The 16,461-nt window shown below is 39.1% G+C and overlaps 1 protein-coding gene and 1 pseudogene across 1 annotated transcript in view; both read left to right on the forward strand.

Moving 5' to 3' along the window:
- RRM1 (ribonucleotide reductase catalytic subunit M1) overlaps positions 1 to 16,461 on the forward strand; it is a 39,873-nt gene that overhangs the window by 17,905 nt on the left and 5,507 nt on the right. Inside the window, exons 8-15 of the mRNA XM_005689853.3 lie at positions 1,868 to 2,009; positions 4,555 to 4,638; positions 5,732 to 5,893; positions 6,258 to 6,337; positions 8,927 to 9,128; positions 11,754 to 11,903; positions 12,108 to 12,329; positions 14,049 to 14,125. Coding sequence (XP_005689910.1) covers positions 1,868 to 2,009; positions 4,555 to 4,638; positions 5,732 to 5,893; positions 6,258 to 6,337; positions 8,927 to 9,128; positions 11,754 to 11,903; positions 12,108 to 12,329; positions 14,049 to 14,125 — 1,119 coding nt within the window. The remainder of the gene's footprint in view (positions 1 to 1,867; positions 2,010 to 4,554; positions 4,639 to 5,731; positions 5,894 to 6,257; positions 6,338 to 8,926; positions 9,129 to 11,753; positions 11,904 to 12,107; positions 12,330 to 14,048; positions 14,126 to 16,461) is intronic.
- Positions 6,698 to 8,920, forward strand: LOC108637588 (annotated as a pseudogene).

The following is a 16,461-nucleotide window of genomic DNA, read 5'->3' on the forward strand; positions in this document are numbered from 1 at the left end:
ATATTTTTCTCCCCAGCTTTTTAATATGAATTTCAAACATTCAGAAAAATTTGAAGAAAAGGAATGAACTCTACTCATATACCCACTTATGCCTAGATTTAAAAAATTACTGATATTTTATCATATGCATGTATTTTTTATTTTTGTCTTTAAATATAAATTTATTTATTTTAATTGGAGGTTAATTACTTTACAATATTGTATTGGTTTTGCCATACATCAACATGAATCTGCCACAGGTATACACAATGCATGATATTTTTGTCTTTAAAATTCAAAATATTTTTGGCTAAGTCATTTGAGAGTGAGCTGCAGATGCCATAACTATGAACCTACATCTTGATAGAATATATATGACCTCAGAGGAGTGAAACGTTTCTTAAAGTAGATATAATAAGCAAACAACATAAAGGAAAAATTGGCTACATTAAAATTTTAAACTTCGGCAAATCAAATACAGTGAAAAAGGTTTCAGATGGTGAGCGGGAACTTGCAATGTATATTAACTGTTGAAAGATTATAAGAAAAAGACACAAGCCAAATAGAAACATGGGCTAATTTGTAGAAGAAACTGATTGGCTGATAAACACATGAGATGATGATAAACTTTGCTTTTAATTAAGAAAATAAAAGTTAACATCATAATGAGATACTTCATACCCAACAGATTGATACAAGTTAAAAGGCTGATGAACTAAGTATTGGTAAGCACACTCATGCATTGATTGATAAAGTATACTTACCCATTCACTTTGGAGACTCTTTAGTAAAGTGGAACACATGCATATCTTTTGACTCAGAAATTCCTTTCCTAGGTTTACACCCTATAGACAATCCTTAGATATAAACACAAGGAGATAGGTTTAAAAACTTCCACAGGAGCATTGTTTAGAATAGCAAACAAGTTGGAAATAAGCTAAATGTCCACCAGCAGACAAATGGACAAATATATTGGTATATTCATACAATGGAATACCTTATAGCAGTGAAAATAAACTAGTCCTATATGTATCAGTAGGAATGACTCTCTAAAACAATACTGAGTTAAATAAAAGCGGGTTGCAGAACAATAGTATGAAACCAGAAATTTTTTAAAAATGTGGAACATATGTAAATGCTAAAGGAATGAAGAAAGCATGGAAACAGCATATATTTGTTATATATATATATAATATTAGGTTATATTTGTAGTATCAAATTTCTTAAGGCAGATGGTAAGTACAAAGTATATGTTATAAATTCTCTATTATTTCTGAATGTCTGAATATTCAGTAGAAAAAGTCAAAAGATAAAGTCTATTTGTTTGGATGAATATTAAAGTTGGTAAAAGGAATCATTGGTAGAATAAGGGTCCTGGAGTGGGAGGATGAGATCCAAATCACAGGTAGAAGGATTGTCTTCAAAAAGACTGTAAGGGAGCTAAATTTTGATGGACATATCAAATTTGGTTCATTATTGGATTGGTGGATTTTTTTTCACAAATGTTTAATTTTTCTTGGCTTGAAAAGATGTTAAATATGCTTAGGAATTTACATCAGAAAATGTTATAATGGCACATTTGTAATCTGGTGAATAGGTAAGCTAATATTTTTACCTATCCCTAAGACTTTCATGTAGGCTCAGTATCTAGGGTAGATGGCAAGATGATTTTAAGACAGTGTATGCTGATATGTTTCATTGTGTCATATTCAGTGAAAGTTTTGGTTCTTTTTCCTTCTAAAAACATCAAAAAAATTATTTTTCCTTCTAAAAAAGTATTAGTAAGTTTTAGATCATTTATTTGCCTAACTTACTCTCTCTGAATTACATAGTCGTTTTTTGACTCTCCTTCATTTCCTTGCTGAATTGTGACTCTTTCCCCCTGTAGCTGTTTCCTTCTGAGTATGAAAGATGATAGCATTGAAGGCATTTATGATACTCTAAAGCAGTGTGCATTGGTTTCCAAGTCTGCTGGTGGAATTGGTGTTGCTGTGAGTTGTATTCGAGCTACTGGAAGCTACATTGCTGGGGTAAGCTTCTGTTGTGTGGCTAAAAATATGTGGGCTAGAGGGATTCAAGTTCATAAACAACCAGGGTTGTGGTTGAGAGAGCATTTGCGGGAGTGTGGGAGACCTGGATCTCTGTTAATTACTAGCTGGCTGTGCAACTTTGAATGAGTGATTTCACTACTTCTGTCTTATTAGAGGTTGACTAGAGGGACTCTAGGGTCCTTTTTCCCACTCCAGTATTCTTGCCTGGAAAATCCCATGGACAGAGGAACCTGGTAGGCTGCAGTCCATGGGGTCGTTAAGAGTCGGGCACGACTGAGCGACTTCACTTTCACTTTTCACTTTCATGCATTGGAGAAGGAAATGGCAACCCACTCCAGTATTCTTGCCTGGAGAATATCAGGGACAGAGGAGCCTAGTGGGCTGCCATCTGTGGGGTCACACAGAGTCAAACACAACTGAAGCGACTTGGCAGCAGCAGCAGCAGGGTCCTTTTTAGCTCAGATTTTGGAATTCTGATTTACTTTAGCAATAATAATATTAATAGCTTTTATTATTCATTGCTTCAGTTCAGTTCAGTTGCTCAGTTGTGTCCGACTCTTTGTGACCCCATGAATTGCAGCACACCAGTGGTACCCCACTCCAGCACTCTTGCCTGAAAAATCCCATGGATGGAGGAGCCTGGTGGGCTGCAGTCCATGGGGTCGCTAAGAGTCAGACACGACTGAGCGACTTCACTTTTCACTTTCATGCATTGGAGAAGGAAATGGCAACCCACTTCAGTATTCTTGCCTGGAGAACCCCAGGGACGGGGGAGCCTGGTGGGCTGCCATCTATGGGGTTGCACGGAGTCGGACACGACTGAAGCGACTTAGCAGCAGCAGCAGCAGCAGCAGCAGGCCTCCCTGTCCATCACCAACTCCTGGAGTTCACTCAAACTCACTTCCATCGAGTCGGTGATGCCATCCAGCCATCTAATCCTCTGTCGTCCCCTCCTCCTCCTGCCCCCAATCCCTCCCAGCATCAGAGTCTTTTCCAATGAGTCAACTCTTCGCATGAGGTGGCCAAAGTACTGGAGTTTTAACTTTAGCATCATTCCTTCCAAAGAACACCCAGGACTGATCTCCTTTAGAATAGACTGGTTGGATCTCCTTGCAGTCCAAGGGACTCTCAAGAGTCTTCTCCAACACCACAGTTCAAAAGCATCAATTCTTCGGATTCATTGCTTACTATATGCTAAATGTTATAAAAGTTTTATGTGAATTACTACAACCTTATGAGATAGATATTACAAACACAGTAAACTTTACTCCTTACGGTAACTTTGTGAGTATAGCCACTGTTGTCTTCATTTTACAAGTGAGGAAGCTGAAGCTTACAAAGTTAAATTACTTCCAGAGATTAGTCATTTAATATGTGATGGAGCCAAGATTCAAGCTTAATCATTAATACTTTATGAGGTAAATTTTAGCTGTTTTAGTTCACTGTTCACTGGGAGTCAAGATCATGGTTTTGGGTGGAATCTTAAAAATAACGCAAATGGATGTGTATGCATGACAGAAACAGACTCACAGATAAAGAAGACAAACTTGTGGTTACCAAATGGTCAGGGAAGCAGGGAGTGACAAATTAGGGATATGGCATTAACTGATATATAAACTACTATATATAAAATATTTAAGCAAGGATATACTGTGTAGAATAGAGAATTATACCCATTATATTATAATAACGTATAATGGAGTATAATATGCTGAAATCACATTCAGTATAAAATACTGAATCACTATGCTCTATACCTGAAACTAATAACAATATTGTAAATCAACCATACTTCAATTTAAAAAAGAAAAGAATAAAAGGTAATGATTTTGAGTAAGACCTGGATTTAAATCCTGTCTCTCCTAATTACTAGTAGTGTGGCCTAGTACAAGTTATTTTACTTCTCTGAGTTTGTTTCCTCCTCTATAAGGTGAAGAAAATATCTCACCCTATAGAAAGAGAGTCCAGAAGAAAACCATTCTGTTATATGGTGTTCATTATCTTTCTAGGCTGCTTAAAGGCTTGCCTTGGGTTAGAATGATTATTTTAAAAATTTGTTAGGTATCTCATCTTAATTTTAGAATTTATTTATTAGAGGATCTCCATTTGCCTATTGTCTTGATTTATCCATTGCATATAATTCTTACTATAAATCACTTTGAATTCTTTTGGGAAAAATATACTATTATAGGGTTTTTACTCTACCCAAAGTATTTCATTACATGATGACCTTTTGAAAGTATGGGGGTTTAAATTCAACTATCCTGATTTTGGATTTTTGACTTATAGTTGTTGTTTCTCATCACAAGCTAGAGATGCCATGAAATAATGTTGTACATATTTGTAATTTATTCCATAGTTTTATTTTATGTTGGGCATTATGTTTTCAAAGCAGAGGTAGAGATGGGGAGCAGATGAAGCTGGACTGGGAGAGAGTGATTTGCTTGCTGTTGAGCCGTCTTCTTCTTTTCCTTGCTGACCCCTTCTCACTCCTCCAGATGCATTTACCCTGTTTCTTTTCCAGACTAACGGCAATTCCAATGGTCTTGTACCGATGTTGAGAGTATATAACAACACAGCTCGATATGTGGATCAAGGTGGAAACAAGGTATGCTTTGTCAGTGAAAGTCCTAGAAATCAGAACTGAAAATCTCATATAAGCTAATAATAAGATAGCTCACTGTGTATGTTTCTAACAACTCTGTTTTTTTCTACTTTCATGATCAATTTAATGTGTATATACTTTTCACTTATTTTTAAGTATAGACACTTGAATTATACAGTTTGATGATTTATATACTTGTGTAATCACACCAGTCAAGCCATAGAACATTGCCACACCAATGTGTTTCCTTGTGTACCTTTGTATTAATCATCCATCACTCCTACACGTACATACTTTATCCTTGGCTCCAGGCAGCCAGTGATCTAGTCAGCTTTCTTACAAGACAGTTTATTTGCAAAGAATTTCTAAAGTAGTGACTCATATTGACACCTTGGAGGGAGGGCATGGCAACCCACTCCAGATTCTTGCCTGGAGAATCCCCATAGACATAGGAGCCTGGCAGGCTATAGTCCATGGGTTTGCAAAGAGTTGGACACGTCTGAGTGATTAAGCACATATAGATACCTAATCTTGAAAAGGGGTTATAATATTTTTTCTAGGTTTTTATTAAAAAAAAAAAAGACAAAAAGCAAAACTTGACCTGTTTTATAGAGGGAAAATAGAGAGTATTGGGCCATTTTCCCAATGTTATCAGCAGGATACTTTGCAGCCATCTAGCCTATCTAATGGAATCTCTGCAGACCTTGATAAGACATACCACCTTTTTGTGATCTTTAATAAAAGCACAACTTATTGTTAAAGCAATTTTTTGGGCTTTACATACACGTCACAGAGTGTAAAGTGAGCTGCGTGACAGCTGAAGAGGAAGCTTCATCTCTAGTTCACTGTGTCACTTTGCATAAATTAGTCTTTCTTGTTCTGCATTTTCTTTGTGTTAATTGTTCTTTTTTACACCTGGGATTTTAAGACAAATACAACTACTTTATATTTCTATAGTACTTGTATTTGTATTATCTCATGTAATTCATTAATTGTAGTGAAGATCCAAGAAGATATTATTGAAGTGCTTTGGAAAATATAAAGTTCCTTTATTTCATTGTGAATCTGAAAAGAATGATGACTTATTTACCCTTAGCGACCTGGGGCATTTGCTATTTACCTGGAACCTTGGCATTTAGACATCTTTGAGTTCCTTGATTTAAAGAAGAACACAGGAAAGGAAGAGCAGCGTGCCAGGGACCTTTTCTTTGCCCTCTGGATTCCAGATCTCTTCATGAAGCGAGTGGAGACTAATCAGGTGAGAGATAGGTACTTGTTAGTAATAACAACTTGATTCATATGAGTTTTCTCCTCAGTCATCTTAAATCATGCTTAGGAAGAATTTACCTATATGTTAATGCAACAGCAAGGCATGCTGAGCAAGAGATGCCTTTCTTGCCTTCTTGGATTTTTATTTTCTAAAGCAGATGCTCTAAATGCTTTAGGAGTCATGAACAAATAGGCAGAACTAGATGTTTGGACTTGAGCCTAAAAATTATTTCTGAAGCAGAATTTTAAGACAGTCTATGGAGGCCACCCTTTGCCTTGCAGTATTCCTAATGGATCATGTGTGATTGGTTATTTGAAGTTTCTTATGGTTGGTACTTTTCTTCCCTTTGCAGGACTGGTCTTTGATGTGTCCAAATGAGTGTCCTGGTCTGGATGAGGTCTGGGGAGAAGAATTTGAGAAGCTATATGAAAGGTATGGGAAAAATACAAAAGTAATAATGTTTTAACCTTGTTTCTTTTATTTATAGGATATAAATTTCAAAACTATGTCAATCATTAGCCTAGTTTCTAGGATTCTTCAGAAGCATCTAGAAGAGAATGTGACTAGTAATTTTGTTTTAGTATGTTTTCTTCCTGAATCTTCACCAAAATTTTGGTCTGTTTTTCTTAAAACTTTGGAGGGACTTCCCTGGCTGTTCAGGGGTTAAGACTTCACTCTACCACTGCAGGGGCCACAGATTGATCCCCGATTGGGGAACTAAGATCCAGCATGCTGTGTGGCATGGCCAAAAAAATTACTCATGACAAACCTACCCCCAGCCCCCTGGCCAGGATGCCCAGGTAGGGGAACACCTCCAATGGCAGTGGCTGAACAGGAAGTACGGAAGGAAGCGAGGAGGGCAGTGAGGGGGGTGGGGGGCAGTGAGGGCCCTGACAGATGCAGAGGGTGTCTGGAGTACAGACATTGAGCAGAGCTTCCAGGAGGCCACGGCCACTTACCTACCCTGTGGCCAGCGGAAAATCCTATTCAATGGAGTCAAGTTGTATGGTTGTGATAAACTGATTGCCTGCAACATCAGACTGAGAACATGGAAGACCTAAACTCGCAAACAGTCTCTAGTCATGTCCAGGCTTTGGCCCAAGGGAAATCTGGGGAAATCCAGTTGATGCTCAAGGCGCTGAATGTGGACCAGGTTTCCAAGGACAAGGCTTTCCAGACAATGACTACTGTGTCCTTTGTCCAGCTCATCTCAGCATCTTCCCTGCAGGCCAGACTGGGTCCCACCAGTCCTCAGGCCCCAGAACCTTTCCATTTTAGGTCGGGGCTTCTGGGCCCTCCTGGAATGTTCCAGATGTGCAGCCATTCTCAAAGTGACTGTTCTTGTCACTGAATCCTCCATCTACTGCTCTGCCAGGGTATGAGCTTCCTAAGCCCTCTTACCCCTTGCTTTGCCCCCACCTGCCACATCACCCCCAGCCTGGTGGGCTTGGGCTCTGGGCACTGCTTAGTCACAGCACCTGTTTGTACACATCAGCCTGCGCTGCCCCAATCCTAGAGTGTCCTGCCTCGAGAGTGTGGACATCTGACAGATCTATGACAAATTCCCTGAAAAAGAAGGGCTATAGGAGCTGTATGACCGTGGGGCCACCCACACTTTCTTCCTGGTCAGGTTCTGGGTGGACCTGACTTGGGGCCCAAGTGGTGAGGAGGTGGGGCTGCCAGCGGCAACAGTGGCTTCTGTGGAGAGAGCAGCCAGTATGAGAGCCTGGACCACGTGGCCCTCGCCTGTTCTTCAAGGTCTCTACTCCTTTGGCAAGCAGGTGGTGGAGAAGGTGGAGACGGAACATGCCCTGATGGAGAATGGGAGGTTTGTGTACCACATGTTGCACTCACCCATGTGCAAGCACCTGGTGAATTTTTTCACGAGCTGCGGCAGCTGCTGGAGCGCCATGTGATGAACAGCATCCTGGAGAACTTCACCATCCTCCAGGTGGTGACAATCAGAGACACCTAGGAACTGCTGCTCTGCACCGCCTACATTTTTGAGGTCTTCACCAGTGAACAGGGTGCCCAGCACCACATTTACCGCCTGGTTAGGGACTGAAGGGGGACCCCAGGAGTGGCTCATCCTCAGAATACCCTCCTCTCAGGAAGGACCTCCAGCTTTCCTCTTACTTGGGGTGGGGTGCTCCTTAAAAACTGGGTTGTGAGTTGAATGTGCTGGGACTGTGAGGAAAGAGTGGATCCTAACGTTGGAACCTCACAGAGGTGTCTGAAAGGACAGATCACTCCAGAGCATTAGACACGGGGAACAGAAGTGTGACAACCCTTGGGACACCACTGGTTCTGTCTCTTGACAGGCACCCTCCCCGTTTTCTGTTTTGGATGTTTGGGAGGGCCCCAGTTACACATTGGCTTGTCCCTCTCTGTTGTTAAGCGCTCTCCCTCTTCCCAATCTGCCTCTCCTTACCACCAGCATCCCAGTAGCCCGATAATCGAATATTGAAAGTTAACTCTTTCTGTGCAGGAGCAGACCAGGTGGGCCCTGGAAATATTTCTTTTTTAATATAACAAAAGATAATTATTAAGAAACAGACAAAAATCTTTGGGACGTGTAAATAGGTGTTCAAGTTAAATCATATTTTAATAGATCCTCTAAAAAATTAATGCAGAGTTATTTAGCAGGGTTATTGATTTGCTTTGTTATAAAGTACATTTGATAAAGCAAGTTATGCTTTTGTATTGTACACAGGAATTGAGAGCAGCTGGGATGCAGGTGTCAGAAGTTCATTAAGTAATAGCACCAGACTACTGCTGTAGCACAATGGCACTATTTAACTACAGTCTTTGTTCCTTTTTATTATGGAAGGTATTATTGATTTAGTGGGTCTGGCTTTAGCCATAGTAAAATGTGTATCATATTCCTAATTTTTTTCCCTTAGCAAAACTTAGTAAAAATTTCAGTTTTCAATATTTTTTGTTTTGGTATTTTCTCTTCATGTTATCTGCAATAAAGATTTTCTTAGGGAATATTAAAATAATACTAGCTTTGCCTTCCAGGTATGAGAAAGAAGGTCGTGTCCGCAAAGTTATTAAAGCTCAGCAGCTTTGGTATGCCATCATTGAGTCTCAGACAGAGACAGGTACCCCGTACATGCTCTACAAAGATTCCTGTAATCGGAAGAGCAACCAGCAGAACTTGGGAACCATCAAATGCAGCAACCTGTGCACAGAAATAGTGGAGTATACCAGCAAAGATGAGGTAGGTAGAAAAACTTCTGCCTCGGGTACTGAGAGAAGAATCTTAGGAGTTTGTGAATTGTTTGTGAATCTCTCGCTTGATTTCCCTTGAGTTGAGTGAAGGAGTGTTCATAGCTTTATGTAAGCAAAAGGGCACTGAAATAGATTATAAAGGAAGGAAGAGGTGTAATGTGTGCCCTTAAAAATATTTTAGTCTGAGCCATGTAGGAAAGACTGTCGATTTTTTCTTACACACACATTGTTGTAATAATCTTTTCTTGAGAAAAATAGCAATACATAATTATTTAGGTTAGAGTTAGGACAAACACAGTAATGTGTTAGAGTGTGCGTTCAGTTTAAAGTATGTAAGCATGAGAGTCCTTTCAGTGAATGTGAGACAAAATTCTCATCTCAAATCTTTAAGGCCATTCACAGAAGAGGCAAGGCTGGAAATGGGATATAGATTTGGTTATTTTAAAAAGAAGTTTATGAAAAAGCTTTCTATTTGGGAAGAACCGCCAGTATGACAGATGAGAGACAGGGATAGGTTTTGTGCAGTGAGTGGAAAGTAAGTTTATTGTGATGGAGCAGATACATTAAAGTTTGATGTGTGGAGGGATGGCTGTGGTTGAGGGAAGAGAGAAAGTACGTGAAAGCTGGCATATTTCAGACATAGGAAAGCCCTTGTAGATTTCTGAAAGGAAAATAGCATTGCTAGGATGGAAAGGACAGCTCTTGATTCTGGTTATAGAATGGCTTAGTGTGAGAAGTAGTTGGAAGTTACTTTATAAGAGATTGTTGCGTTAGTCAGATGACAGACTGTGGATATTGGATGTAAGCTATGAAAATGAGGAGGAAGGAACAGATCCTGAATTTTAGGACCTAAAAACATGACAGACGAAAAGTCAAAGAAAATGGTAAGTGAGCTGAACATACCGCTGAGCTTGCAGTTTGATTTAACAAAGTTTACTGACCACCAGGCATGTGTAAGACACTGGACTAGGTGCTCTGAGATATAAATGAATGTGGCTCAGTCCCCGCCCTCTAGAAACTTACAATTCAGTTGGAGAAATTGACATATACTTATATTGTTATATAAGATAGACTGTATTACAAAGAATAAAATGACCTTTTTTAAAAACAAAAAATCAGATCATACCATTCTCTGCACAGTACTTATCTTTGACTTTCCAACCCATCCAGAGTTTGTTCATTTTTTAAAAATTGAGATATAAGTCACATACCATAAATTTCACCCTTCTAAAGGATACAATTCCATGATTTTTTATTAGTATTTTCATAAGGTTGTACAACTATCACTGATAGCTAACTCTAGAACATTGTCACCACCCCAGAAAGAAACCTTGTACCTTTTGGCATTTACTCTCTGTTCCCCTCTTCACCCAGCCCCTGGCAACACTGATCTATTTTATGTCTCTGGGTTTGTCTATTGTGGGCATTCCGTATGAATGGAATCATGTAATATTGGGCCTTTTGTATCAGTTGTCCATGCTGTAGTATGTATCATTACTTGATTTCTGTCCTTATAATGCCCTGTGAGATGGTACACAACTGAGTATCCCACCTCATCTGTTCTTATTTTCCCCCTTGCCACTGTGCTCCAACCCTTCTAATTTCATTGCCATTTCTCAAACATATCAAGCATACTCCTGCTGCAGGAGTTTTGAGTGGTAAAATCCTCTTTTCCCCAGAGAGCCATGTGACTTGCTTTCTAACTTCTTCAGTTCTTTCTTCATATGTCATATTCTCAGTGGTGTCTCCTTTGATGACTCTATTTAAATATGGCACTCCTTCCATCCTTAGCCCCAATTTCCTGCCTTATTTTTCTCCCTTGCATTTATCAGGCTTATGTGATTCGAGCTATGGTTTAAAAATGGGTACTTTGTCACCATGTGTAGAATTGATTAGATATGAAGGGCATGAGGGAGTCTAGGTGAGAGGAGTTGAGAGTTTGGATTGGGATAGTCATAATCAAAATGGTGAAGGAAGTCTATTCATCCAGTATTATTAAGCATTTGCTATATGCCAGGTGTGGTGGTGCTAGTCCTGAAAATGTCAGGATAAAAAGATATGATCCATAACCTGAAAAAGCTCACCACTTAATGTAGTAAGAATCACCTAAAGAACTTTTTTAAAATTCAAACTTGGGTCCTTTGTTATGGGCTGTTGGAGTCTCAGTGAGGATGAGGTAGACGTGTAACTTGGAACAGCTTTTTACAGTGATAGAAATGTTCTGAATTGGGTGGCTACTGAGCACTTGAAATATAACTAGTGCAATTAAGAAACAATTTTAAATTTCATGTAGTTTTTATTTAGTGGCTGTTGTATTAGAGCACATCTACTGACATACATAAGAAATTATAGCACAGTGACATACGTCTGGTAAAGAGTCTTGTACTATGGAGCGTACGGTTCTTCCCCCATCTTAAGCTGTCTCACTGGTGCATGTAACAATTCACACATGGGAATAGGTCCTGGGATTTAGAAATGAACAGGTGAACGGTGAAGAGGAAGCAATCAAAGATAGAAACTAAAACTTTAATGTCAACAAGTGTTAGAGGTTTACAGGGTAGTGTCAGTGAAATAAAAATCATGTGATTCTTGACCCTTTTTCTTCAAATTCTAGGTTGCAGTCTGTAACTTGGCTTCCCTGGCCCTGAATATGTATGTCACATCAGAACACACATATGACTTTACAAAGTTGGCTGAAGTCACCAAAGTCATTGTCCGAAACTTGAATAAAATTATTGATATTAACTACTACCCTGTCCCAGAGGTATGAATAGATTTCTCTGCTTATTGCTAATAATTGAAATCCAAGGTGGAAGGAGTTGATCATAGTCTTCTAGTCATCATGTTATCATTGGAATGATTGGAATGGTGTGAGAAAACTGAGATAGAGTGTGTCCTTTGGTACAGAATGTTGGTTTTACTGTTCGTTAATGTCATCTCTTTCTTTTCTAAACCTGTTGGCACAAAGGCAAGCTTGTCGAATAAACGCCATCGCCCCATTGGAATTGGGGTGCAAGGTCTGGCAGATGCTTTTATTCTGATGAGGTACCCTTTTGAGAGTCCAGAGGCCCAGTTATTGAATAAGCAGATCTTTGAAACCATTTATTATGGAGCCTTGGAAGCCAGCTGTGACCTGGCCAAGGAGTATGGCCCATATGAAACCTATGAGGGCTCTCCAGTCAGCAAAGGAGTAAGTATACAGATGAAACTTCTCTTTGCCTGTGAGTTCCTGTAGTAGGCTTAATGGTAGCCCTCAAAAAGATGTTCACATCCTAATGTCTGGGACCTCTGACTATTAAATTATTTGGTTTGAAAAGGGTCTTTGCAGATGTAATTGAGATTATCCTGGATTATCCAGGTGGGCCCTAAATCCAGTGACAGTTGTCCTTACAAGAGACATAGAGAAGAAGGAGCAACAACCATAGAGGCAGAGGTTGGAGAGATGTAGCCACAGCCCAGGAGAATTGAAGCCACTAGAAGCTGGGAGAGGCAAAGAACAGAATCTCCTCTAGAGCCTGGGGATGGAGGGGGCCTTCCCAACATACTGAGTTTGAGCTTCCGGCCTCCAAGACTGCAAGAGAACAAATTTTTGTTATTTTAAGCCACTAAAGTTGTAATTTACACCAGACATCTGAAGCTCATATAGTCCTTTTGTTCTCTGGAGTAAAAAGTATATTCTATTTAATCTCTTTTATTTAAAACTAATTATTGCTAAAAGACATAGGAAGAATGCTGAGTTTTTTTTTGTTGTTTTGTTTTTTTCCTTTTTGGATGGGTGGGGAAAGGAGCGGTGCCTTGCATGGCTTGCAGGATCTTAGTTCCCTGACCAGGGATCCTGAGCCCACAGTAGTGAAAACACTGAATCTTAACTACTAGATCACCAGGGAACTCCCAGGTATTAGTTTTCTATAACAAAACTTAGCAGATTAAAACAACATACATTCAGTATCAATTTCCATGGGTCAGGAGTGCAGACTTGGGTTAGCTTAATCTCTGGGTCTCTCAAAGTCAAGATGTCAGTAGAAGCTGTGGTCTCATCTCAGGCATAGTCCTCCAAGCCCTCCTGGTTGTTAATTTCCTTGCAGTTCTAGAGCTCATGGTATCTTACGTCTTCAAAGCCAGTAGGAGGGAGAGTCCCTCATTTCAAGAGCCCAGTCCAGTCACCATTTTGGGCATTTTCATTTGTCAGGTCAGGGCCACCCAGGATAATCTCCCTTTTTGCTAAAAAATTAAACTGATTCTCAACCTTAATTGCATTTGCAGAAACCCTTCACATTTGTCACAATGTGTGAGTGACATCCATCGTGTTTCCAGGTCCTATATATACTGAAGAGGAGGAGAGTATGAGGGCCTATACCCCAGGAGATGGGAATCTGAGTGCTGTCGTAGCATTCTGCCATCACACTGCCTTTATCCTCAGTAGGATGATTCTCTTCCCTGTAAAATAAGATGTTAGATTTAGTTCTCACAGTTCCTATTGAATTTAGGAACTCTACATTGTTTGAAAATAGGTGTTAATTAGCTAAGTAGATAATATTTAGAGCTAGGATAGATCAAGACTATATAGAAAGATGAAGGTAGAGGGTAGCATAATTCTTTTATTGTACAAAAAGAATACATTTCAGCAACATGCTTTCATTTGTTAAAATTTCCTGGTTTGTAGAGATGATATGAGTCTTCTGAGAGGACTCAGCAGGGATAAGGGGAAGAGGTAAGCCTTAATCAGCCTGCTTTGAATCAATATGACTACATAGCAATTTGTCTAGGAAAATCTCTGGGCCTTATACTCCTTACAAGACAGCATTTGATGGGATACAGGACATGGCAGTTAGTCATTTGCTTGCTTTTTGTCATAGTTTCAGATGGTCATTGAATGATTTATCATCAGTTTGGGTTGTTTGTTCCTTAGATCCTTCAGTATGATATGTGGAATGTTACTCCTACAGACCTGTGGGACTGGAGCCTTCTCAAGGAGAAAATTGCCAAGTAAGTAGAGATGTAAAGTAGCTTTGAAGTGAGGAGGGTTCAGGTTTTCATCCTGGCTCTTTCAAGCTTATGTATGTTATTTTAGCTTCTGAAATTCATCTTTTTCTCTTTTAAATGGGACTGAAAGGACCTACCTATAGAACTGTAATTGTGAAAATACTTCCTAGGACAATATATGTACAGTAGCCTGCAATGAAAGCGTTTTAATACCTGGTGGGTATTATTAGTTGATCTTGTTTTAGGGGCTTAACTAGCAAGAACAGGAATTCTTTTTCTCATTAAGCATTCATATTTCCAAGTGTGTTTGCTTTTTAAATGTTTTCCACTTTTATTTATTGCTTAATTACATTGGGCACATAAGTGGCTTTCACTGAATTGATTGTCATAGGACTACATTAGGGAATTTAAAGAGCTTTTGGAGGGTTTATATATTAAAGGAAAGAAAAATATAAAAATTGAATCTGTAGGCCTTTTTGATTAATAAACATAAGAAATTTGAGTACAGGCAGAATGTTTTGCTGAGTCAATAATGAAACAAGTTGCTTTTGCTTTCTATCATGACTGTCTGACATGTCTGGGTTAATGTTTGCAGAAGGAAGCAGTAGCTTTAAAGTGCTCTTTAAAAATACCAGTTTACCTTCAGATTGTTTCATTGCCCAAATAATATATGTTAGACAATTTAGAAAAACATACAAGTGAAAGGGAGTGAAATGAAAATTATTCCAATACCACCTCCCCCTAAAAACCTGTTTGTATTTTTTTGTCTGTCATCCTCAGACTTTCTTCTGGGTTTGTATACATATGTGTATTTACATGCAAATTCAATTTTTTAAAAAAATGCCCCTGAACTCTATTTTTATTTATTTATTTATTTATTATTTTTTTTTAATTTTAAAATCTTTAATTCTTACATGCGTTCCCAAACATGAACCCACCTCCCTCCCCATAACATCCCTGTGGGTCATCCCCATGCACCAGCCCCAAGCATGCTGTATCCTGCGTCAGACATAGACTGGCGATTCAATTCTTACATGATAGTATACATGTTAGAATGCCATTCTCCCAAATCATCCCACCCTCTCCCTCTCCCTCTGAGTCCAAAAGTCCGTTATGCACATCTGTGTCTTTTTTCCTGTCTTGCATACAGGGTCGTCATTGCCATCTTTCTAAATTCCATATATATGTGTTAGTATACTGTATTGGTGTTTTTCTTTCTGGCTTACTTCACTCTGTATAATTGGCTCCAGTTTCATCCATCTCATCAGAACTGATTCAAATGTATTCTTTTTAACGGCTGAGTAATACTCCATTGTGTATATGTACCACAGCTTTCTTAGCCATTCATCTGCTGATGGACATCTAGGTTGTTTCCATGTCCTGGCTATTATAAACAGTGCTGCGATGAACATTGGGGTACATGTGTCTCTTTCAGTTCTGGTTTCCTCGGTGTGTATGCCCAGCAGTGGGATTGCTGGGTCATACTGAACTCTATTTTTTACTTTGTTTTTTTTTCTCAAAATACTGTAGTTTAAATTTCTTTTATGTATAACTTTTTAAAGTTTCAAAATTAAAATAAAAATTTCAACATAAATACACATTCATTGTTAATAAAGTTCAAGTAGAGAAATAAAATAGAAAGTAAAAGCCCTTTTTTATACCTCTTCTGCAAACCACTTGTCCTATAAAACAAACAAAAAACCAACTTTTTTCTTTTCTCAGAGATCACCAGCATGAATGGTATATGTTTTTCTAGATCTTTTTCAGTTCGTTTGCAGATGTGATCAAACTTGACACATTCTGAGACTTTTTATTTAGTGATTTATTTTGGAGATCTTTCTGTACATGCAAATCTACCTAATGTTTTTAGTGATTACAGATGATTCCATAGTTTGAATGTATGTGACTTTTCAAACCACTGTCCACTTTACTGAAGGAGTAAAGACATGGAGCTAGTTTGTGGTTTACTTGATGCCTCACAACTAGAAAGTGACATAGAGAAGTTGAAATTTCAGTTGTACACACTCCATTAGGATATGAGGCTCGATGCTAAGTACTGTATGAATCTGCTGCTGCTGCTGCTAAGTCGCTTCAGTGGTGTCCAACTCTGTGGGACCCCATAGACGGCAGCCCACCAGGCTCCCCCATCCCTGAGATTCTCCAGGCAAGAACACTGGAGTGGGTTGCCATTTCCTTCTCCAATGCATGAAAGTGAAAAGTGAAAGTGAAGTCGCTCAGTCGTGTCCAACTCTTAGCGATCCCATGGACTGCAGCCTACCAGGCCCCTCCGTCCATGGGATTTTCCAGGCAAGAATCTAGAGGTATGGAATGTAGCAAAG

This window comes from Capra hircus, chromosome 15 (assembly GCF_001704415.2).
Source record: "Capra hircus breed San Clemente chromosome 15, ASM170441v1, whole genome shotgun sequence".
Lineage (NCBI taxonomy): Eukaryota > Metazoa > Chordata > Mammalia > Artiodactyla > Bovidae > Capra > Capra hircus.